The following is a 25,141-nucleotide window of genomic DNA, read 5'->3' on the forward strand; positions in this document are numbered from 1 at the left end:
AACCACAAATGCACAATAAAATGAGTTCTATTTAACATTCAGGAGTGCCTCCATACTTGATGAGCACATTTAGAGGCGGAAGTGGATTTCATCAGGTCTGTATCGTGTGTTATGGTTACTAAGGCACCGCTTGGACACTGATATGAGCTAGCTGCAATCACAGGATGTCTGCCAACTAGAGTTATGGTTTTATGGTCAGAAGGCCTTGGACTGCACTGGAGCAGGCCTAGAAATTATTCACCAGGGCCCAGCATACCCACCCACCTTTATGGCAGCTTTATCTCCACAGCCAGACCGCATGTGGACTGGTACAAAACTCCAGGCATTGACCTGCTGTGTCTTGTTAATCATAAATTAAGAACTACCTGTGGCACAGGTGCCCTTTCTTTCTATCTCCCCAGCAAAGTTGTGCAAGGCCTACCCGACACGGAACATACCAGTACCCAGGAGCGCCGTCAGGGATATTGGATCTCATGAAAAGATCTTACTTTAGGCCATCCCCACCCAGGCCTCCCCATCTCTGTACAATTACAACGCAATCATCCGAGGGCCACTGCCAGATCTTCCTAACTACTCGTCCCTGCCAAGGCTGACTCTGGTTGCCAAAGATCTCCATACAGTTCTCAGCTTTTTTCCTTTGTCTTCAGAATGTAAAAATGTGGACATTCCTCTCGGTGTAACCAACACCATTGGAAGGGACACTGCCGTTGGAGTGTGTGCACACCCGTGCCAGAGTTCCCACACAAAACAACAAGCCCATTGCCGCAGGTGATCTGGGCCTCAGAGGGGAGGATTGGAAGATATTCATCTTTCACCCAGGACAACCCGCAGCCTGGGCATGCATGTTGTGTCTTTTGGGAGGAGGTACTGAATATGTTACCTGAGGAGAACCTAGGCTGACTCCTCCTCCTACCCCTGGCAGGACAAGGGTTTTGGATTGACCCAAAATTTGACATACTTGAGGCAGACAAACAAACTGAGAAGCAAGTTCCATATATAGGAATGGACAAACACCAGGCTCTTCTCCATCATCAGGTCTTCACCAGACTCTTTGTTGCTGGCACCAGGGCTTTCAAAGCTCACTTCACCAATGCCTCCAGGGAGTGTATTCTTCCTACTTTTGAAATTGATTATCAGCAAAAATAACAAAAAGGCTGTTTGTTTTCTTTTTTGGAACACTTCACAGTTTGATGATTGAAAAGATTGCCATGTCATTCACTTTGGCCCATTAGGGAATTTCCTGATGTTTGGCAACTGTCATCCTTAGTGAACATTGTTGAGCACAATCAATATTCACAGCACAATGAATTGCACAACACCAGTGTCTGCATTGTTAATGGGCTTAACCTGGGAGGATGTCAAAGGAAATGAGGCACAAACAAACCACCCATAACGGCCCAGTACTTTTCCACACTGACCGCCCCCAACTCCGTATGTTACAAAAGAAAACCTTTTCTTGCTCACGTCTTACTCACTCACTTTTTAAAAATGTAAAGGTTACCCAAAGAGAAAAGTGACTTTTACTTTCTTCTGAGACTGACAGAACATTGTGTCTCTTTTGGCCGTTGCGCTTCCCAAGAGACATGATTCATGTCTTGGACTCCCCTATGCCCCCCATGTGGATTCTGCAGCAGTGGGGAGTCGGGAATGCCGCCGTTGAACTGTGCCTCAGCAAAACAGCCCGTGGGGCCTTGGCAAAGAGTGCTGTGCGAGTTTTACACACATTATGCAGATAAACAAATAACCGACCGAGCTTTGCTATGTCAGCTGGCGGACTCGGCGGCCCTGCCAGAAAGCTTAGCCCTTTATGAAAGATATACCACAGAAACCTGTTAAACCTCACGCATGACTTATGAAAGTGCACTTTCATGTGCTACCTTTATAATGTCTAGCCAAAGGTTAGCCTAGTGGTTAAGGTACATGACTAAGACCCGGAAGGTCGGTGGTTCAAGCCCCGGTGTAACTAAGATAAGATTGGTACACCTGTTGGGTCCTTGAGCATCCCCCCATTTCTCCAGAGGGGATTGGCCCCTGCTTAGTCTCATCAACTGTAAGTTACTTTGGCTAAAAGCATCAGCTGATTATTTTCATGGCTTTGACATTACAAAACTTGCGGTTAGAGGTACTACGATAGACGATGAGAGCTGGGCACCACGGCAATGCGAACGCTATGGCTACACAATGGACAGGGTTCCGGTCACATTTCCCAGACTGTGACTGGATTGCTGTCGCCCTTGACTTTCCGCTATGGCCAGATCTGAAAAACTGCTTTCGTTGGCAAGTCAAAAATCCGGGCTGCATGAACAGTTGCCAAGCAATAACGATCAGCAGCACAACTAATGCAGGCAAAATTGATATTATTTGTTACCAATATTTTCTAGTTGTAATCAATGCTCACTTTAGTTGTGTATGCTGACCACCTTTTGATAATTCCTAAATTACATGAGTAACACTAATCTTCAATAGCATGAGTGTCATGTGGGCCGTTTACAGTATATTAAGAGTCAAATGTACGCAAAATGCGCATTTGCACTGAACGCTTGGTATGTTGCAGATTTGCTCTGTTGATATCATTCACCAAGTATTGTGTTTAGAAAACAAGCAAATAGCAGCTAGACAGCTGTTGCAACCATTATAGCCTTATCTCCATATCAGAGAGAGCCACGAAGGACCAGAATGCTTTGAAATTAAGAGGACAGATCTGGGCAAGCTGTTACAGTGAAATAAATCTACTGAGAAAAATGTGCATGCAAACTAAAACTGTAAACTTACAGAGGTGATTGTGCAAGAGGTCTGTGCAAGAAAAATATAGCAAGATTGAGATTGATAGTGAGAGAGAAAGACTGGAACAGAGCGAGCAAGAGAGCGAGACAGAGAGATAGTCATTTAAAGGTTATTTCAAGGACACTGAGGCGACTTCCTGGTAAACCTAGCCCAAGTAAAAACTTTGGTTGAACCAAGCAGCTCTACATTATCATTCATCATTATCCAGTTGATGAATGCCCAGGTATCGTTTAAATAAATTATTGCTCCAGCTGCAATGTAATGGAGGCATAGATTCTATGCTGAGCATGACAAAAACATTCAATCAGCAGATACTCTGTTTGGGCATTACATTTCATGACATTATATCAATTCAGCAGACAGACTTTAGTCTAATTGGACTAAAATGTGTAGTCTCAATAAACACACCAGATATACTGTACATTTAGAGATGACACAGGAAGAGATGAAACTCCCTACGCCATATGTTTGTAAAATTCACCCTGCTGTAAACTGACACCAGAGGTTAAACCTGCCACCGTTCCCTTGGTAACCTCGTATAAGCTTCTGATTTGGTGACAGATATTTAGTGACATACACCTGCCCTTGTATGGAGTATTGTATTCTGCTTTTTTTGCCAATGTTTCACTTAAAAGAATGAATAACAAACTTAGGCAACTATATTGCTGGAATATTGTCAGCATTGTGCAAGATTTCCTTAATGAAATACTTAACAAGAGCACAAAACAGTTTTTAAACATATTCATCAAGAGAACACAGGGCTTTTATTAATTGGTGAATTACGAATGCACAGTAAAAAGCTGCTTAAAAACGTTCTATTTACGTTAAACAAATAAATACTTAAAACACAGAACGGACATTGCACTGCACAATAAATCATTTCGAGTTTATTGGATTTCTTGGATGTTACTACAAGAATTTCAGGAAAACATTCCCTTTGACCAAAACAACGGAATCTCTGCGTATCCTACTTGGATTGGTTTGCGTACAGCATCCCCTCAGATTTTCCCCCATTGTCTCCAAAGTGTACAGAAATAACCCAGACGACAGCGACACATTCATGACATCATCTTTGTTGTGATACTGCTGGTTCCCTTTGCACTTGAAGAAAAAGGAAGTTTCTAGGTCGTAATTCCAAACGGCGAGGCACGAAGGTTTTTTTATGTTTGTTCAGCAGCAAACCGGGGAAAATTCTCAGCAACACGTTATGTAACGCTGCATATGCCAACTCAACATGGCTGACTTCACACAGATTTGGATTTGAGATAAAATGCCATGTCTACCCAGTGCCCGCCATGCTACCCCTATCTGCACACAGAGACCGATGGAGTTGAGTCCCTGCATGTAGGAATAACAGACCCAGGCCCACCTCATCACAGATGTTGCATAAGGCAGAATTTTTCAGGCATAGAAAATGCCAAAAGGTCCCATGAAGCCATAAACATGGCTCATATTTCTGTCACAGCTATCATATGTTAGGGCATGGCTACTGAATGTGCCTGTCTGATTGCTTTTTGAAGATAAATGCAGCCAGCTATCAAGATAGGAGATTAAATGCCGCAGGTGAAATGATGGAGGCAACAGAAGTGTACAGTGATATCCCTCTCAGACCCTACATCGGACAACTTTCTGTCTTCATCTCAAGATCCATATATTCTGCTATGCTCAAAACATCACTACATGGACAAACATACAATACACTACATACAAAATAATACATTTTCACAGCAACATGTTTTTATGAACTTTTTTTCCTGCCAGGTCTCAGGAAACTACCACATTACATTTAGGAAACACATACCCAAAGTTAAACAGTGTCTACATTGGCCAACAGTCTAGTATATGTATATGCAATACCACTAAATCATTAGAGGTAAGTACAGTATGCTAACCTAGGACCATGGTATGATTCACAAAGACATGCAGAGGGATGTCCAATGCCATAAAAAAACTGAATTAATTATCATTTTCTGCTGGGTCTCTTGAGGATGTCCTGGGGCTTGCGGAACAGTCCTAACTGCCCAAAAAATATGTGGGCAGACCTTTGTCCGGTTATGCATCCGCCATATAGCGATCAGCACGATAAAAACACACTCGCACACTGTTCAGACAGAGATGCACTCTGCTTACCGGAGAGTGGCTCCCTGGGCTTGACCTCTGGCACCTCCTCCACCATCTCCTCCTCAGGGCCCTGGGAGGAGGCGCGGTCCACCATGGACTCCCTCTTCAGCTTGCCCCCCCTCACCATCTTCATGAAGGACAGGCGGCGGCTGCAGTCGTCGCCCTCCGAGCCCAAGTCCCCGTTGGGTAGGCTCTCCTTCCGCAAGCTCTCTTTGCACCTACCCGCTATCCTGCAGAGAGAGAGAGAGAGAGAGAGATATTTAAAGGTTATTTCAAGGGCACAGAGGGCCTCTTCCCAGAAAATTAAGCCCAGGTAGACTCAAGTCATTGAACTCCAATTAATTTGGAATTATCCTTAGAGTTTGCTGATCCCAGGCCAGTGATATTCTCTACATTCAAAGCTCTCTACCGTTGAATGAATTCTCCTCAAATTAAGTAAACAATATGTTTAAGTAGTGCTGATGATTGTGACATTTTCCAGGTATTTTGGCAGTGCGAAGCTGTTAGACGGCTCCCTAGAACAATGTGTCTGCTTTAAATAGCCCTGTTACCTCGAGCAAGAGCCCACCGCCCTCAGGAGACAAACAAAAGCTTGGCACACAAAAACAGGTTGCTTTGCTCCCCAGATTGCATAATGCAGAACACATTCAGGAAATAATGCACGGTCAGTTTAAGTGTTTAACGTCAACAGCTGGCAATAAAGCTGAGTACTAAGGCAGAAATAGCTGCCTGTTTGTAATTTTTCACCCATATGGCACTACATGGAAGATTCAAATGGAAAAACACCAATTCAGCTTCTTGGCGGCCACAGACTGACTGTTGTGAGGTTCATGAGAGTTCACAAATCTCAATAATGGGTGGAGTTTCACTATACTGTCAGTCAGTAACTTGAATGACCAATCAAAAGGCATTTACCATGAGCCAATGATAGCTACAGTAAGGCACATGTGGCGCCTCGCTCTCCCAAACTCAGTCCCCCACCAATCACCTGAGCAGGCTGCCCTCGGAGCTCCGTCTCCCTTTCTTCTTCTTCTCCTGAGGAGAGGGCTTCCCTAGAGAGCCCTTGGGGGACGGGGTCCCCTCGCCCTTGCTGCGCCCTGACATGCGCAGCCCCTTGCCCAGCTTCCCCAGGGTCTTGAGCGGGGAGACCCCCCGGATGCGCTCCAGCGTGCCCTTGATGGAGCCCCCCTTCCCAGACCCGCCCCGCCGGCCCTCGTTGGCCTCGTTCTCGTCCTCCTCGTCCTCGAAAGGGTTGCGGTCGCGGGGCACGCTGCCCTCCAGGAGGGAGCTCTCGTTGCCCTTGCTCCAGGCGTCCTGGTCCCCGCCGGCCTCATCGAAGGGGTTGTGGTTCAGGCTCATCTTGTGCAGGATCAGCTCTCCGTTCACCTTGGCCCCTTTCAGCCTGCCTGGGAGGTTCTTAAGAATGGGCATTCTTCCTCTGAGGGCTTGAATTCTACAGGAGACACACAAGGAGACACGGAGAGATGACATACAAATGCAGTAATTTGACTGATGGGGGAGGTTTTATCTGTGTCCACTCAGTGACTGGTACATAGCTTGTTATGAGACAATCTTACTTGCACCCTCACCCATCTCACCACCGAGCTACTCCAATCCAATGCAATTAACTCAGGCTTTTAACTGTATTGCGCATTCTTCTGTATGCATTAGTGTGCATTAGTGTTCTGCAGTGGGTTGGTAGCATTTTCTCCTGGATTGGTTAAGTATCATTTGTTCGTTTGCTGTTCCTAATTCAGTTTAGTTGTCACTATAGTGTTCTGCTGTGTTTGTTTGTTAGTTAATACAAGTGGTGTTTATTTAGATTACAGTGAAACTGGGTTAGGTGTTTGTTTCTCTCAGGTGAGCTAGGCTATTGAGTTAGGCTATTGTTTTTACTGGCTGGCAGGCCACAGCTTTTGTTGTAGGAGGAGCCAATAGTTTGCACCCTGCTTAGGGTATAATTACTGGCACACCTGAACTCACTTCAGTGTGCATTAGTGTTCTGCAGTGGGTTGGTAGCATTTTCTGTATTCAGCATCAGTTAGTTATTTAAGCAGTTGTGTAGCGCACCAGCGGCAGCTGGGTGCGACAGCCTCGGCTACTTGCCTCGGCATACGAAGTCGCAGGCATACAAAGTCGAGGGTGTCTATCTACGGGTGTCCATCCAGGCTGTCTGAGAGCCTGATGAGTGATTTTGTCTTCCTCCACCCTCTCATCTACAATCCTCTCCTCCCTACCATTCACGGAGTCTTTCTCTCGACTGTCTCCCGATGATGCTGCTACAACTCTCATGTCCTCCCTCTCATCTTCCTTTGACTCTCTGTGTCCTCTCACCAGCAAATTAGCTTGGGCCTCCCCCCCCAGTCCTTGGCTTTCTGATGCTCTACGAGCTGTCCGAACCGAACTGCGGGCAGCGAAGAGAAAATGGAAAAGGTCCTGTCTCCCCAGTGATATAGCTTCCTTCCATGCCCTCTTATCATCTTTCCATTCCTCTGTCTCTCTAGCTAAGTCTTCCTTCTTTCACTCGAAAATTAACGCGGCCGCCTCTAATCCCCGCAAACTCTTTTCAACCTTCTCCTCTCTTCTGGCCCCCCATCCCCCCCCCACCCCCCTCATCACTCACACCTGATGACTTTGTCTCCTTCTTTGAAAAGAAGGTCGACGCCATTCGCAATTCCTTCTGCTCTCATCGCTGTCTGGGATGGGTGTCACAGAGTCTGCACTCGCTTGGTTTTCCTCCTACCTCTCTGGTCGCTCCTACCAGGTGACTTGGAGGGGCTCAGTCTCTGACCCTCACCCCCTACTAACTGGAGTCCCACAGGGCTCAGTTCTTGGGCCTCTCCTCTTCTCGCTAAACACCATGTCTCTTGGTTCTGTTATCTCTTCCCAGGGCTTTTCTTATCATTCTTACACTGATGACACCCAACTCTTTATTTCCTTCCGCCCCGACACCCAAGTCACCACACACTGCCTGCTTGGCTGATATCTCTGCGTGGATGACTTCCCACCACCTGAGGCTCAACATTGTTAAAACTGAGCTCTACATCCCTGCTAAGTCCTCTCCGTCAATCGACCTCTCACTGACTGTTGAGGACTTTGTAGTTTCCTCCTCCCGTACAGTAAAGAATCTTGGGGTGACTCTTGATAACTGCCTCACCCTGGCTCCACAAGTATCCTCAACTGCCAGAACCTGCAGGTTCTTTCTGTATAATATACGCCGTATCCGTCATCGCCTGACGGATAAAGCCACCCAGCTCCTAGTCCAGGCATTTGTCATTTCCCGCCTGGATTACTGCAACTCCCTCCTAGCCGGTCTCCCAGCCTGTGCCATCAAGCCCCTCCAGCTGGTCCAGAATGCTGCAGCCCACCTGATCACCAGTCAGCCCAGGTCAGCTCATGTCACCCCGCTTCTCATTGGCTTCCACTGGCTTCCTATTGTCGCACGCATCCGATTCAAGGCCCTAGTGTTGGCATTTCAGGCTGCTAAGGGGACTGCCCCACCTTACATACAATCCTTGATCACTCCCTACTCCCCAGCTAGACCACTCCGGTCTGCCAGCTCTGGTCGCCTTACGGTTCCCTCTCTACGTGCACCTGGCGGTCGAGCTGCACGTTCACGCCTGTTTTCTGTTCTGGTTCCTCAGTGGTGGAATGACTTGCCTACCACTGTCAGGACAGCAGAATCCCTCCCCCAATTTCGACGCAGACTCAAAACACACCTTTTCAAACTCTACCTTAGTCCTCCCTCCTGATTTTCCCCCACCCCCCCTTTCTGATATCCCTACCCTTGTCTAACCCAAAAAGAAATTTGCACTTATGTGTATTTTCCTAGTTATGGATGTGATGCTTTGACTTGTGGTAGAACCTATGCACTTGTAAGTCGCTTTGGATTAAAAGCGTCTGCCAAATGACAAAAATGTAAATGTAAATGTAAAATATATGTGCAGATTTTACAATGGTTCCAGGTTAGTATAATTAACTTGCAACCAGTGATTTAGTGGTATTGCATGACTTGCAAGACTTAATAAATAAGTCTAATAAATACCTAATAAAGTTCTAACTGAGTGCACAGATGGATGTGTTCTGAATATGAGTCTGCTAGATGAATGTAATGCAATATAATAAAATATATAACAGATGTCTAGCTGATTCATCTCACTACTCACAGATTTCTAACTGATACAAATTTGAACCTTCATAACCAGATACTGTGCCCAGAATGGAGATGTAGGACAGGAACAGTTACTGTGGTAGATTTACACTGGTGTAGAAGTGGTAGAATTACACTAGTGTAGTAACACAGCACAATTTCAGCAAAGGTTAACATTTCCAATTGTGTGTCAGTGCTAAGCTCTCGCAAGAATGCGGCTTTACTTTGGTGGAAGCTCTGGAACTTTTGTCAGTTCCAAAGCCAGGTCGTATAAAGGCAAACTGTTGATCTCATTCTGCATTTGAATGAGCAAATGACAAGCAGAGAAGATCTTCTGAAGGAAGGAAGTTTAGCTGCGCTGTTAGCTGCACATGATTTAGTATTCCATAAGTGGCAAGGAGGAAGTGAAAGTACGAGAAGAAGCAACTTGAGTACAACTGATAAATAAAAAGATCTTTCATACTGCATACATTATTCTCTGGTGGAATGCATTTTAAAATAGAAAACTTGATTGTGTACATAAGAGTAAACATTTTATCATGCTCCATTCAAGACCAATTAAATACGCTAATGTGTGCTGAATTACAACCGTAGGGTATTCGCAATGTCTTGCATCGCAACTCTAGTTGACTTTCAGTTCTTGAGAACTGGATTTAGTAAAAGAAGCACTTTGTCAGAATAGTGGTCTTGCTGTCCTTCACCTGGATTGTCTGTGCTAACAGTGTATTTACACAATAAACAAACCTCCTGAAATGTAAGTAATCTGTGTGTTTTGGAATATCACCTTGGCGATTGTCCAGTTTCATGAAGAATGGCCACCAGGTCTTTATCAAAGTTTGTGAAAGTGAGCATGGTGTTTTGTGGCCTCTGACTCTCTTCAAGAAAACAATATTGCCATTTTCCATGGACTTCCTGTCGCACAGAGAGCGCTAGGATATTTCAGGCTGGTGACAGCTCGACAGGGACAGCGCTGAATCACTTCCTCCATGCATGTGGGTGTGTGTGTGTGTGTGGTGTTTGTCCATCCGTTTGTGGGAGCAATAGATGTAATTTCTGAACACTGACTTCAGATGGCCTGAAAGATTTATATGAGTATTTCCCTGAGTGGCAGGTCTCCAAGTTAACAGTTCAAATCCTTATAGGGAAACAAAGTTTCTCTGGTGACGCAAAGGCCAGATAAGTTTAGAAAGTTTAGAAGCTATTCCCTTCAGTAATTTCACCTCTTTATAAAGACAACGGTTGAAACCCAACCATCAAGATTTGAAATTCGTGCCCTTTTCATAATGAAATAATGAAACTGACGCATCATCCCAGTGAATTACACTGGTCCAGCATATTCTCATAGGCCACGTTTTAAATTCCTAAAGAGAGCCTATTGTGTTTCAATTTCCTACTCATTTTTTAATGACAGCATGTCTCGATGGTTTTTCCATATGGGCAGTTTGGCAATCAAGGTCTGCTCTGCAGAACTTCTCACAGGGAAATTTTGGCGACTGGGGCCGTAACATCAACATTAGGTTTGTCCGTAATAAGGGCTATGACGGACTTGGGTGTTCCAGGACTTCCTAAAGAGGGAAATGACATCAGCAATTTTGATGATGCCAGCTTTTGACAGGGCTGAAACAGGGCAATAAATGCTCTTTTGCATCAGTTTTTAAATGAGATTTTCAAAAGCGTCCCTGAACAATGAGACAGGTGCCCTCACAACAATCAGAGAAAAAGAAAACAGTGTATCACTCACTTGTAAAAGGACCGCATTATGGTCTCATTTACAGCTAAGTTAGGTGACCACAGTGTCACAAACCTACAGTACAGTAATTACCAGAGCATTTGCAGTTGTATTTATTCACATGGTGGACACATATGACCCAATCCCCAAAAGATTTTTCTGCCGAATAAAAGCCTCAACAAGTTTGACGTAATAGTAAGTCTTAATGTATCGAATCATATGAAAATGAATTTTTAATTAAGGTATAAAGGCATATATATTGCATAGAACAGTTCATCTGCAAACGCATTTCTTCGGAAAAAGCTTTGTGTGCTGCTTATTTCTTCATTGTGGCCGACAAGACGTATACTGCCTGGGACGTGCTGTCCTGTGTAGTGTCAGAATCCTGGAACTCATCCCTTTTCAATAAGTCACATGGTCTGGCGTAACAGAAATTCATCCAAAAGGAAAACTGAACTGAACACCAAAATAAGTGCAGACAGCAGTGCTCTGGGGGTAAAAACGTGCACGTATCCAGGAAGGATTTGAATCATCAGCACACAGCAGAACTGACGCATTTTATTAGATTTTTTTTTACATAATACTTGGATGACAACAGCATGTTGCAGTGAAAATATTTTTAAAATATATAATTTCATCCTTATTGCATTTTAGTGTAGCTTTACTGTATCTTTAATTGCTTTCATCCAAGATGCTTCTCATTCACCCATTCGTGATTGGCTGCCATGCAAGGCTGTGCCATGCAAGGCACCGGAGCATTTAGGGGTTAGGTGACTTGCTCAGGGACACTTTGACACACCCAGGGCGGAATCAAATCGGCAACCCTCCGACTGCCAGATGACTGCTCTTACCACCAGAGTCAATGTTGCCCTATATGCTTCTTGGGCAGACCCGTGTCCCCTACAGGGGACAGAAAGGAAAGGACTCCACAGAGGAGGCCACAGAGGGGTTCTACGACTGCAGTTCCTGTAGCTGGGGGCCATTCAGATTCTCATTGTAATTCTGACTTCAACTAACCTGAGACAACTAACACCTTGGGATGCCAATTACTGTATATGCCTTACATGCTGTGTGTCTTCAAAGTATGAATTTAACACTCATTAAAACCAACTCAAACCACATTCGCAAGCCAGTAGAAGGAAATTTGATTTTTTAATCATGTAGAGTAGAACTATTATTTAGTCCTTATAATATGCAGGGACATAACTGTTATACTGAAATCTGCATACTGTCATACTGTGAAATGCTGTCATCTACAGTACTGTGCAGAAGTCTTAGGCACCTGTATAACATTCTGTACAGATAAGATTCTTTCAAAATTATTCAATGAAAGGTCCTAAATAAACGTACTATACATTTAACATTACATTTCAGTAATTTGGCAGAATAGTTAAAAGCTGAATCAAATCAATATTTTTTGTGACCACCCTTTGGTGTTAAAACTGCATCACTTCTCTGAGATAGCCAACGATGTCCTGCAGTTCTATAAAACAATCAGCAGGGAGGTTGTTCCAAGCATGTTGAAGAACTTGCCACAGTTCTCCTGCAGACTTTGGTTGGCTCTTTGCTTCTGATCTCAGACAGCCTTGATCAAGTTTTTATGTAAAAAGTAGTCAATTGCTTACAGTAATATGTTACTTTTTTTCATGAAATACAAAAATGTCAAATGTGTTCTTTTATACTACCACACACAAAACAATAAGCATATATATAATAGAGTCTAGGGTGCCTAAGAACATTTAGGGTTATCATTATGGCTGCAGTCTTGAAATATATATAATATCACGGTCTCACGCTAGAATCAGACACGGATTACTCAGGAGCTGGTCTTAAATCAGTGTCAACCCCCAGTCTTGGTCTCAGATCTTTCTCAAACTCTTCCCTAATGCATACACTTGGTCTTGACCCCCAGTCTTGGGTCTTGGTCATGAGTCATCTCAGTCCCTCCCAATCTTGGTCTTGAATCATTCTTTCCTCCAAGTCTTTAATTGGACACATCAGAAGTGGTCTCAACTACAGTGACTACAGTGACTAACCAATCAAAGCACATGAAGGTTGAAGGCTTATTGTGATCCATCCCTGATTAAAAAGCTTCCTGACACCAAAATACTATGTGGTTCATTATTTTTACATGGCCCCTAAACTATAGTCCACAGCATGCAAACTACACACTGTGCTTAAGGTGGCAAGTGTGAATATCAATGGAACATTTATTCACCTGATGAACAACTGCTATCCCTCAAGTGATCAGCCACAGCTTAACCCTTGTGTTGTCTTAAGGGTCAAAAATGACCCGCCACTATGTTTTACCACAGAGAAAACCCCCTAATTTATCTATTTTCAACTTGAAATTTGATGACAAAGTTTGTGGTGAGTGACAGGTTGTTTCTTCATGCAAAATAGATTTGGGGTTTAAAATTCAATTAAGCTGCTTTATTTTAGGGGTTTATTGAGTGCAGGTAATTTTCTACCCTTAGGACAAAGGGAGTATACAAAATGTGTGTAGACTACACAAGGGTAATAGGTTCCTGCATTTCACAGTCACTTAGTGAACAGTGCATTACGCTCCTTAGTTAGCGGCCATCTTCTCTTCAGGAAAGGAGGGGGGGGGGAGGCTCAGGGATACGGAGGGGCTGGTCTCTAAGGGAGATTCAGCAGATAGACCCCAGCACTCCAGCCTGAACCGCCTGGCACATGCACCTCCATAAAGACCAAGCCTTTAGGAATAAACCCCCAGGAATGTTGGAAAAGTCCCAGGGAACCCTGTGTGAATTTCCATTAGGGAATACACAGCCTCTCACACACCCAATGCTGCACACTCTCAGTTAATGAAGTGGTATTGTACTGGTTTGTACCTGATTTAATGCTGGGTGGGGTAGCTGACAAGTCGTCAGTTGAGCCTGCACTTATTGCACTTGCTGTCTCCACTCTCCTTTTTAAGGAATTACTGCACTTTGAACCCTGATCTCCGCACTTGAGTCTGCAGTCTAAGTCATCCTGGAAAAGGAATGTCTGCTAATTTTCTGTAAAGTAAAGAAAGCTACATAGTATGGTTTGAGACTTTTATCTCAACATCCCACAATGCATCTGCTGCTCATCCAGACTTCCACACATACTATATGGGAGAGTCTTGACCTGCGTTGAAGTATCCACTGTGCATACTGACTTAGACTGTTGAATTACACTGGCTATCCACTCCTTGTTTAAAAAATATTTACCACAGCTGTTAATCATTATAAATGAGGTGAAGTATTGGTCTTGTCATGAGAATGAGCATTCTACTGCCCTTCATGCACCAAAAGCCACGCAGCGTAATGTATGTCCCAAAGCTAGACGGACATAGCTGGGTATTAAATTGTTGTTCTTTCACCAACCTGGGGCAATTTCCAGGATGTAACTAAAAAGTTGAATGACTCTTGAATGCTGTTATATCAACAAAAATCTTTGTTGAATGATACAACAGGTAAAACAGATGGTTCCCAGCCTTCTTTGACATTGGAGTTTGCCCTGCCATAAAATGCACCACAATTAGTGTTCCATGACACATTATTTTTCAAGATTATTGGTGCAGTAAATTTTTAACAGCTCCTCTGGAGACTGATATCCCACGGTTGACAAAGGAGAAGTGAACTTAAATATTATTTTCATTAGCAGAAAGAGAGTGCCTAAGTCAGCTGGTTTAGAATTGAATTCCCGTGACAGCGAGTGAATAAGACATTAATCTGACAACAGCGAGTACATAGAAAGGGCATAATGCCTCCCACAGAAAGGTCATTATCAATAACTTCTCAACCGCCCGTGCGGAATTCAATCCATTTGTGCGGTTGTGCAAGACATTCTGGAACACAGCTCAAGCTTCTATAATTATTGCCAGTATCTGCCGAACAAAAAGCAATACAAGATGCATAACCTAAAGATGTGAATATCTGGTCTGTTTCACAGGGAAAAGAAAGATAATAGCAGTATAATTTTCCAAAAACAATACTTGGACTACCCTGAATAAGTCAGATCTACATGCATTCATGGTTTTTCCATTTGAAGGACAAACTGGAATAAAACATATGAATAGATATCTATAGAATTAGCCAATGACATAGCGTGTAAAACATTTCAACAAATCCATTCCTTATTCATTTCAAAGTTTTTTGTAAACTTCTGGTACTATTATCTAATTAACTACTGTTCAGTCTAAAATCAATATCTAATATATGTTTCATTATCATTTTAAGTTATTTTTACTGGTATAATAAAAGGGTATGTTTGTTTTCAACACTGGTACCGACAAGCTTATCCTGTGTATATCATAAATTGATGTTCACCAGTGTATTCCAGTGTAAATAAGAAGACTTAGTTTCGTGAATTGGATTAATTTACTTACTGAATGCATGGTGGCGCGTCTTTGAAAACGAAGCGGAAAAAGAACCGGAAAGGTTGGGGTCCAGGGATCCAAGACACACGCAGGGGGAGAAATTACTCCTGCCTTGATGCCGACACAGCTGAGTCTGCAATACTGACGCGCACTATCTTTACTTTTACTTCCACGAGCTGGGAGTCCCCTAAAACCCAATCGCAGTTCACTCCAGACGCAGGACACCGCCGCCGAACGGTGTCGCAATGCAAGGCATTGGTGAAAATGAAGGTAGCTAGTGTTCTCACCTTCATTTAAGTACAACAAAAACGCCTCACTATTTTCCCGTGGGGCATGGGGTACACGGCCAAATTATTGAACACAGGGTGAACGGTTCGATCAGTATTTTGAGTTTTTAATATTTTAACATCCTGGTATTCGTTGCCCACCGTTTATTGTGCTTAGTTTTGATAGTTTACAGTGTTTTTATTTTACATTAGGACTTACGTCGATATGCTTATTTGATACTACCTCATATTGCAATGGTATTTTCCATGTACAGCATTAGTTTTCCGCAACTACCATCGAAGATAAACACTCCGCTGCACAGCACTTGCAGGTATTTACAAGGAAGTACACCTGATTTATTGGAAAAGCAATGCCAGAGTGTAAGTGAATAACTGAAACATTGTAATTAATTACTGAAAATGGTTTTACTCATAATATAAACATGTATGGCTATGACTGGATATTGTTTTTACAAACTCGTTGCTGTTTAGACGAACGCAGGCTTTATATGTTCATTTTCACGGAACAGAACATGAAACATTTGCCACCTGTGCATACACAGTCTTTGGTTAAAGTGAAAGTCTGCCAGGTAGACTCAGGGCAAAGTTATGCTTTAAATTTTATATTATTTTAGTATTTATTTTTGCAGCAATACTTTCAACAATGATATCTAAAGTATTTCTCTCCCCCTATAGACCACAATGTCTTTGAGCAGAATATTCACCACAAGGCTTTTATTCTGAATGTAAATCTGTTTGAAATACCTAAACATTGCTTTTGAGCCTTGTTTACAGTAGTTTTGCAATGGCTTTGTGTTTATTGCATATGCATTTCTGTCTCTCTTTACACCAAACAATAGCAATAGCAGAGTACCCATATGTATTTCCAAGGCATTTGTACTGGACAAAATGTGTACTTTTTGCTTAAATGTAGTCCTTTGTCTTAGTTCAGACAAAATGCAACTCACACAATCAACATCTTTGAAGAGTTCTGTGTTGCTTTTGTATAGTTTAAACTTTTTTATATTTTGATTTCAATGAGACATTTCTCTTGGAATAGGCTTGGTTGGAGTGCAGTTTGTGTAAAATGGTGTATGTGTTTTGGTCTGTAAGGGTATGTGACAGTTGTGAACATGGCAATAAAACATCCTTTGCTGTGCCGGAATGTTCCTTTTACACTTTATTGTTATTGTCTGACACGGTGCCAACAGGCATTATTTACTGGCATACAAATGGAAATGTTTTTTCTATGTACAGACCATGTTCAGTACTGTTCGACAGGAGTGGTTTGCCCAATATGTGAATATGGTTATCCAAAACTTTGAACAGTAACATTTAAGTACGCTACCATGTTAATTCCCTGAAGTTTACATGCACATTATTGAGAAAATTATCAGACCTTATTATTATTCAGAAAATTCAAACATTCACCGAAAAGGAAAACCCCGTCAAGCCCTTACTCCGACTATGTACGATCCGAATAAGACAGGTCACATATGGCTCTAATACTCCGAAAACTAAAAACATGTAAACACCTCATACCATTTAACGCATGTAAATGTCATAATGTGAATATGACCATAACCAGAATAAGGATCATTCAAGTTTAAGGGGTGGGTGGAGCACTTTGGGGCCAGCACTTTTAAGGCCACCAGAACCCTTGGGCCAGCTGTGTGTGTGTGTGTGTGTGTGTGGTGTGGTGTGTGTCTGCGCCTGTGTTTTTTTTTTTTTACATCGCTCATAAATTCATATTTTAGTTGCCCTTTGACCTTCATCCTCAGCCTCGTGCTACACTCATTAGCCTTTGACCTTGTGGTTCCAACCGTTGCTCTCCCTTCACCATCACTCTTCCTATTTCCTTTTAAGACACGGTGGCCAGGACACATGCCGAAGGGAAGCCAGTCGACTGCGTATCAATTCCTTCACAAACACAATAGAGTCTGTTGAAGTGCGTCACATCGGGGCGATATTTAGAAAACGCCAACTTTTCATTAGTTGGATCCATTTCAGAAGGACACGCTGTTGGCAGATAATTACTTAGCCTGCTCACAACCCTGGCACCCAGCAAGAACATTAGCAATGTGTTTGTGCTTGCATGGAGAACTTTGGGAAATAATTGGGGGGAAAAAAGAAAGAAAAAGAGAAAAAAACTGAAGCGCCCAGACGCTTATGTATAAACACAAGACCAAGACCAGCGCAAGTGCCTGTGCTTTCTTCCCCACTAGCCCCGGAACGCTATCGCAAAACATTCCAGTCAGCAATAAAGGACTCGCAGAGGTCACCAAAGCAAGACAGGGGCCCTGCAAAGGTCTGTCGGTAAATGGAGACACGGGGAAGAAACGCCTAAAGATTTATTTTACTTTACCCAATTTGGACAATGATAACCCCCTGTTTGTTTTCTTTTATTTTACGAGCTTTGTGTGGCTGAAAATAGATCTGCGGCCATACCAAAGGCTTGTTTAGCCAGTTAATGTGCAGTAAGGTTTTAAAAAGAAAGATGCTAAAACCTCTGGAAATGGGATGCACAATGAACAGGGGACAGAGATTTACAATAATCATTCACTTACATAAAATATTCCAGTCATTGACCAATCAGGTTTTCCTGCCAAAAGAGCGAAGGAATGCGCAACTAACAGAAAATAGTTTAACATCTGTTTTTGACATGTTTAATGATGAAATACTGCCTAAAGATGAAAAAGTTTTTTCATTAAAAATTTGTTGACATATTGCATCCATTGTAACTTTGTGCCAAATCTGTATTTATGTTGTACACGTTGTAACTCACGATGTGCACATATTTTGATTTTTAATATCATCAGCTGTTCTATTTTGTAAAAATGATGTTGCAGAATAATTGTCCATTTTGTATTTTGTACAGTTTTAAAAGAAGAGCCTATCAGGGTTATTAATCAGCCTTGGCCATCAATCTTAGATGCAGCTGTTTCTCCTTTTAACTTGTTACAATGTTAAAACGCACAGTCACAACAAATAAATTACAAAAAAGAATATGTATTTTATATGTTCAGATTAAAGGTTACAAACGGAATTGTTTTTTTCCTATATCTCTATCTAATTATATATTATTCATTTAAACATTTAAGTGATGTTAGCTTACTATTTCTTAACGAGTGTGTTACTACAGTGCACCTTTCTTTTAAAACAAGCACAGTACAAAGAAACAGCCATAACGTCGATTTTTGAATATTTAAAGAAAATGTATTAGCTCCTATTACTAGTTATGAACAACAAAAGTTCATTTTGACCAGAAATGTTCCACCTTACTGTTAGTTAATCCATAATTTATCAAAATAAAACAGATGAACTGCAATGCTAGTTAGCCCAGTAGCTACACAACAGGGCTCTTTCACGTGCCAATAGTCTACATAATGGGCAAAAACAGACTTGATATGTGAAACAGCTTAGTTTAATGGGAAACTTTTTCCAACATTACTTACTGTCTGTGGTTATAGTAGATGAAGGGAGCTTTCACTTTCACAGCCAGCTACCTTGGAATTCAATGGTTAATTATATTTCAATTAATTTTTAAATAACAATGTGAGCACAGTGCAACCACAAATATCTAGCGCATTTCAGTCTAACTTGCCCTATCAAATGGGTAGCGCTATTTTCCCACACCAATCTGTTTTGCCCATTTGACCAGTGGACTGGTTATCATGAGCAGGCAGGTTAATTTGTGAGAGCAACTGCTTTAAACTAGAGCACACGAATACTGATTAACCTGGATGTCACACTCACTCTCTGAACCGAAACCACGATTGATCACCTTTTATTTTCTGCAAACCGACGTGCACATGGCCTGTCAGAAATGTTTTGTGTCCAGCAAAGATTATTTATAACATGGCAGTATACCAGTACACTCTCAGAAATAAAATGACCATGGAGGTTCATTTTTGTTCTTCAATGATCACATTTCTCAAATGTGCCCTGAATGTACAGTAATGTTCTCTATCTCAGTAATGGGCACAAATGAGTATTTTTCAAGCAATTTTAAACACCAAGGGTACTGCCGTAGCAACAAGCATTTGTATCTTTTAGAGACTTCTCATACCTTTAATTCTGTGCACAGTACAAAAAGGCTGCAAGCACGTACTGAATTGGCTAATGAAATTGTATGGTAAACCATGAGAATGGTTAACAAAGACTGGGCAGTAAGCAGTATGTGCAAGATGATGTTCCATAGTTTGGGGAACAAAGGAGGATGCCCCCCCCCCATCCTACAGAGTCTGGCTGCTCCCCAGGTAAATCTCTTCCTGCAAGTCTTCCAGGGAGTTTTCCTTGCCAGTGTTGCCTCTGGCCTGTTTTGTGGGGACTTAGGCCAGGGTAAACACGAAGCATATTGTGACAAATCCTTTGTCAAAGTTTATATAATAAAATTTTATTGAGTGACTGATTAGATAGAATTTGATGGTTGTTGGTTGTTAAACAATGCTTTTCAAACAGAATTTTTTTTTTTTTTTTTTTACACAATACTGATAATCAATCACATAGCTGCTCAAGTGGAAATAATGCGAGGACACCACTGTCTCGTTCCTGTTGATTATCGCGGAGAGACAGGCACAGGAAATGTTTAAACAGGCTCCACGTCCTAAAGGCAGTATTGAAGAAAATAAAGCTGCCATTTTACTTTACGGCTTGGCTTCTATATAAAGAAACAGCAATTTGAGTGTATTTGTGCTTTGGGAACAGGAAATAACACTCCATAACATCAGCCTCCTCATTGTTATCAGGACAGGAGCTGGTGTCTTCCCCGTCCTTTTCCACACACTGTAACCAAAGCTATCTTGGGGTTATTATGAAGGTTCTGCAATGTCCCAAGCTTACCAGCATAGATATGTTTCTGTTTTCAGTTTAAATAACAATATTAATCCAAACCTAAAATTATGAAGTTATTGTTTCCCGACTGCTTCTCATTCACAGGAAATTGCATGTTGGGCTTTCCCTTCATGACCACTGTGTGACACTGCACATCCTATTTTACTGAAAGCACAGATGCTTTCATTTGAAACAAATGGGAACAACCGAGGTCATTTTTATTTGAGTGAAATACATTGGTGTGCTAGTGCATACATAGCAAAGAAGAGGGAGCTAAAGAACAAGCAAGGGAATGTGGTTCCTAGTAACACCGACCACATTGTCTTTTGTCAGGACCCCTTCGAAAACCAGGGTTTTATCCTGAAAATAAATATATACATTTCAAATGTCATTGTTTTCCCGGGATTTGGTTGGCGTCTTCAGGCTAATGTGACCCTCTGGTTATTCTGTCTCATGTCAACAGATAGTCATTGGAAACCTGCTTTGAAGTGGTTTTCCCCATGAACTCCTCTAATGTATCATTAGAAGTGAGAAGCTGACAAGACATATGTTGCTTAAGGCTGTCCTCCAGGTAACAGTGAGGGGCATCCACTGATGCAGGTCTGAGAACCAGCTAACATCAGCCTTTTGAATGGCATCCTGGTTAAGAAACCCACAGGCTACAACAACATACTATTGTGGACTATTGTAAAAGACAGCCAAAACACTGGTAGACCGGTTTTCACGTCTTCCCCCACAGCGACTAACGGCTGCACGCCAGCCTATGTAATTTCTGCTATTCAACAGTAGCAGAAACTTAATGCATACATTCTGTTCAATTACTGTTATAGAATATGTCCTATGCTGATACTCAGATGATACTGTTTCAGACCAAAACAGTATAATTGTGATACAGTAATAGACAAGAGCTAGCCAAAATATAATAGATGTTACTGCTCGCTCCGCAACGGGCACATTTTCCCATCTCTGCTTGCTGATTAATCGATCACAGTGCATGTGAAAAAGTGGCGAGAGGGGTGTGTTTATCGGATGCTGCAGTTGCACAGCGCTTCCACAAGGGGGCCGGCCATGCAGCCACGAGAGGGGTCACCGGAGGGCGCTGTCAGCACAGCCCAGCCTGCATCCTGTACCTGCAGCATAATCTGGAGCCGCAGGACGTACCCCGGGGAACAGCCTCCACATCCCCCAGCAAGCCCGGGAGGCCACGTATTCCTGTATTAATCACCCGCCGTGCTTCCGCCCGCCCTCGTTAATCTGTCCGAGCGGCGCTCACCTGCCTCGCCGGCTTTGTGTGCTTTGGCAGCGGGGCGCTCAGAGTAACGGTCGTCCGTTGACTTGATTTGTGTTCCCTCAGGCTGCGGTAGCATCCTCCCGCAGCCGGTCGGAACGTGGGAACCGCACCTGGCAAAACCCGCGCTTCAGGTGAACGTCGGCCGGCAGTGTCCGAGTCCTCAGATGGCACAGGCTTTCCTCACGCCAGACCGACAGACATCACGCTGAATTACGGTCCCTCACCCTGACTGGTTTTCACAGTCGCGCAGCCGACAAAGTGATTAATCTGAGCCCTGTTGTTCCCCGCTCCACGCTGTTTAGGCGGTTCATTTCTCTCCATAATTCCATAATGGCTATGCTCTGGTCCTCAGCTCTCAATGTGACCACAGAAATGTATAAATATTACAGGCAAGGTCTGCTAGTTGCCAGGTCCTTTTGACATCCACAGAGGGCAATTCCCATCTGCGGTAGCTACAATGCAATAGCTACAGACGGTGTCCTGCAGTGCACTTTTTTGCATTTTGTTACTTACACCTTGAAATGAACTATTACGTACAATTTCAAGTACATATACTTTTTATGATTTATCAGACGGTCATATATATTCATTTTGTTGAATATTCATGCCCACAGTATACCCACTACAAGTTCTGCTCTAATCTATACCTTCCTGGTCTGACTGTTTGGCTTGTGATTGAATGAACATAGTGTGAAGCTTGTGTCCAGGATAAAGGTTCAAATTCCGGGCAGAACACTGCACAAGCACAGCCACTGACTTCACTGAATATTCAGCTACACAAATGCTTAAAATCTACAGGTTGCATTGGTAACGGTGTCAAATCAGTAATGAGAATCCCAAACAGCAAGTGAACCGTTCGGTGAGATCTCCGACTTCAGAGGAGATGCCGCCGCTGTGGACATAAGCTGCTGAACGTGTTCACCCAGCTCGCTGCAAGTGGGGTATACAGTGACTTGTCTGTCAGCTAAACCATGATGGATGCCCATTCCCATTATGTTGCACACATATCATATTGTCACACAAACTCTAGAGAAACCCAAGGAGAGGACATTTGAAAGATTGCATTCAGAATTTTCTTAAAATGTGTACATTGCCATGTGCTCTTTGTTTTGGCGATTAACAAACAAACTATTGAGTTGACAAACTGTTGAGTTGAAGCAGACTCATTCACAGAGGAATTTCCCAGCAAATGTCCCAGATAACAATCAATGAATCATTAGGTCTTGAGACTGACCTGCTGGAGGGAAACAAACTGACGCAGACCCGACCAGCTGTTTACAGGGTCACTTATAGTCATCAGCCCGGAGCACTGTGGCGAGAAGCGCGTACAGTAAACCACGGCTGATTGGACGGGGAAGAGGTTGCGGTGATCTGGGCCGTTTATGCGAAGAGCAGGACACAAACGAAGGAAGCACACATAACACTGTCGTCAAGAGATGTGCCGTGTGAGTCCTGCTCTGCGGCTCGTTAAGAGGTCATCCATAAGCCCCATCTGCAGAAATAGCTGTACCCAAGGCCCATGATGCAATGGGGCACAGATGGTGTCCTATAAGCATGTTTCCTGGCATTTAGACATCTAGGCATCTCTCTTACACTGCAGGAATTCACCAAGCACATACTGTATACTCCGAACAGAAGGCTACGCTGTAATGGGATCATGCCGGCTTCGTCTTTTTCCAATCTGTCTGCAGATTGCATCAGGATATCTGAATTCTGATTGAAGGTATGCTGTGTGATTTGAAGTTGTTTAGGTCAAATGAACAAAGAACAACTGCATAAACTTAACTGCCCATCAGGCAGTGAGAGAAGCTAGCTGCAGCAGAAACATTGTATGAACTTTAAATATAAATTCACCACATAAGTCTCTGTAATCTGTAAAGTCTCAGTTCACAACAGGACCAAGTCTGACGAAAGATAATTCCCAATGAACCCCACAGAGACCATGACTTTAGCCAAACCCCAACCTTCCAAGACAGTCGAGAAAAGACCTCTTAGCAAGAAGCTCCCCGAGGCAAGACAACTCAACGGATGAAGCGATAACTGCATTTTTTTCCCTGCGCTCCACAGTCGCTAGCCCGCGCTCTTACCTTGCAGTGCGGAGAACAGCGTCAGCGCCGTGGCATCCCTGTGTGGAGCGTGTTGTCAGTCTGCCTTGCGCGCGCGTGTGTGTGTGTGTTTGTGTGTGTGTGTGCGTGAGCGCGTCTTCTCTCTGGACTCTGGGGCTGCGGCGCTTCCTGGCAGGCCTGTTTTGTAGCCTAAGACGATGCTTTTTCCTGAGGAAATGTTCCATCCCCTTTCCTCCCTGCGTGGGCCTCTGCCGGGGGTGGGGGGGAAGGGGGGGGGGGGCACAGGGAGGGTGGTAGGGGGGTGGGGGAGGTAATTATACTAATTGCCGGTACAGAGGGCTATTCTTTCTTGTGCTCTTAAAAATGTATTTGCGTATTTATTAAATAGTGGTTTACATCTCCCCCCACCAGGTCACACCCCCTGACCCCCCTCACTAAGGAAGGGTTAACAGGGTCAGTGAGGAGTTCGTTTGGAATTTTCCCTCTGCTGTTCTTCTTTGTCTGTGTTTGTTGATGCTGCTGATGTCCCCCCCCCACCTCCATGTACAGGTAGAGCTCTGCTATGAGGGCAGTGATGTCACTGGGCAGATTAAGCCTTTCCCCCCGTCACCGTGGCACCAGCTGTCATGCATGTCATACATGTTTATGCTGACTCTGTTTGAACCGGGTCTGTCGCACACCTGACGGATGTTGTCGGGCATGAACACTGTGTCCAGTCCTTCCCTGAGCACCCGAGGCACTTTCCTTCCCTCAGTGACGACCGGAGGGCTTCGGCTCACTGCGTTTCTCTGCCCTCTGCAGCACCCTTGTGTTTTGCTTGATGTTACTACCGAAGAGAACTCCATTCTACCCTCTAAACAGAGAGTTGCTCCAATGGACCTATTTCAGTTAAGATTGCCTTTACCCAAACCCCAGTTGCAAAATGTAGTTGTTGTATATTTTTTGTAAACGTGAGCAAAACAATTAGAAAAAGAAGGAACAAGTGAGCATCGAACGCTGTACTCCTGCATCTAACCAAAACAGAAAATTTGCTGGGTGCCAAAGCTGCCATACGCGGCTGCTCTCCCTGATTGATTAGCAAACACGTAGGCGCAAAATTTCCCCTTTTCATATGACCATCTGCCCACCTGGGTGCTGTTGAAGGCAAAAATATAGCCATCCAAGGCTCTGCTGCTCCAAAACAGCAGGCTCACCCGTGTCAACCAGAGTGGATGTGTACATACATAGTCACAAGCAGTTTTTCTTTGACATATTTTTATCAAATCTGTCTGTAGCTATGTTACTAATCTAGCTAGTTTCCTCATCTGATGCTATTAGTTCACTAGTTCTAAAAACCACTGGCTTCCAATCGCAGAGGGAACGACTGTGCCTCAGGATCCCTGGGCCACACAGTTCAAGTCTTTAAAATGTGAATAAAAGACTTTCCTGTTTCGGGCCACCAAAACTCTTCGGCAGGCCCTGTTGCTGGGGTTTATAGGACCTGGGTTGTTTGTGGAAAAGAGGGGGAGAGGCTCAGGAGTGACAATCTTAAA

General features: G+C 43.4%; 1 protein-coding gene across 2 annotated transcripts in view; it reads right to left on the reverse strand.

Annotated features, from left to right (window-relative positions):
- The window catches only part of exoc3l2b (exocyst complex component 3-like 2b), a 41,206-nt gene extending 17,454 nt beyond the window's left edge, over positions 1 to 23,752 (reverse strand). The window contains exons 1-3 of one of the 2 annotated variants that reach the window (XM_061218467.1): positions 23,631 to 23,752; positions 5,894 to 6,358; positions 4,915 to 5,135 (exon numbers count right to left, since the gene is read on the reverse strand). In XM_061218467.1, coding sequence (XP_061074451.1) covers positions 4,915 to 5,135; positions 5,894 to 6,336 — 664 coding nt within the window. In that variant the 5' untranslated portion in view covers positions 6,337 to 6,358; positions 23,631 to 23,752. Of the gene's footprint in view, positions 1 to 4,914; positions 5,136 to 5,893; positions 6,359 to 15,162; positions 15,395 to 23,630 lie in introns of those variants that run through there. The other variant, XM_061218468.1, reaches the window with a different exon arrangement.
- Between the last annotated feature and the right edge of the window lie 1,389 nt (positions 23,753 to 25,141).

The sequence above is a fragment of the Conger conger genome, chromosome 13, assembly GCF_963514075.1.
Source record: "Conger conger chromosome 13, fConCon1.1, whole genome shotgun sequence".
NCBI classification, from domain to species: domain Eukaryota; kingdom Metazoa; phylum Chordata; class Actinopteri; order Anguilliformes; family Congridae; genus Conger; species Conger conger.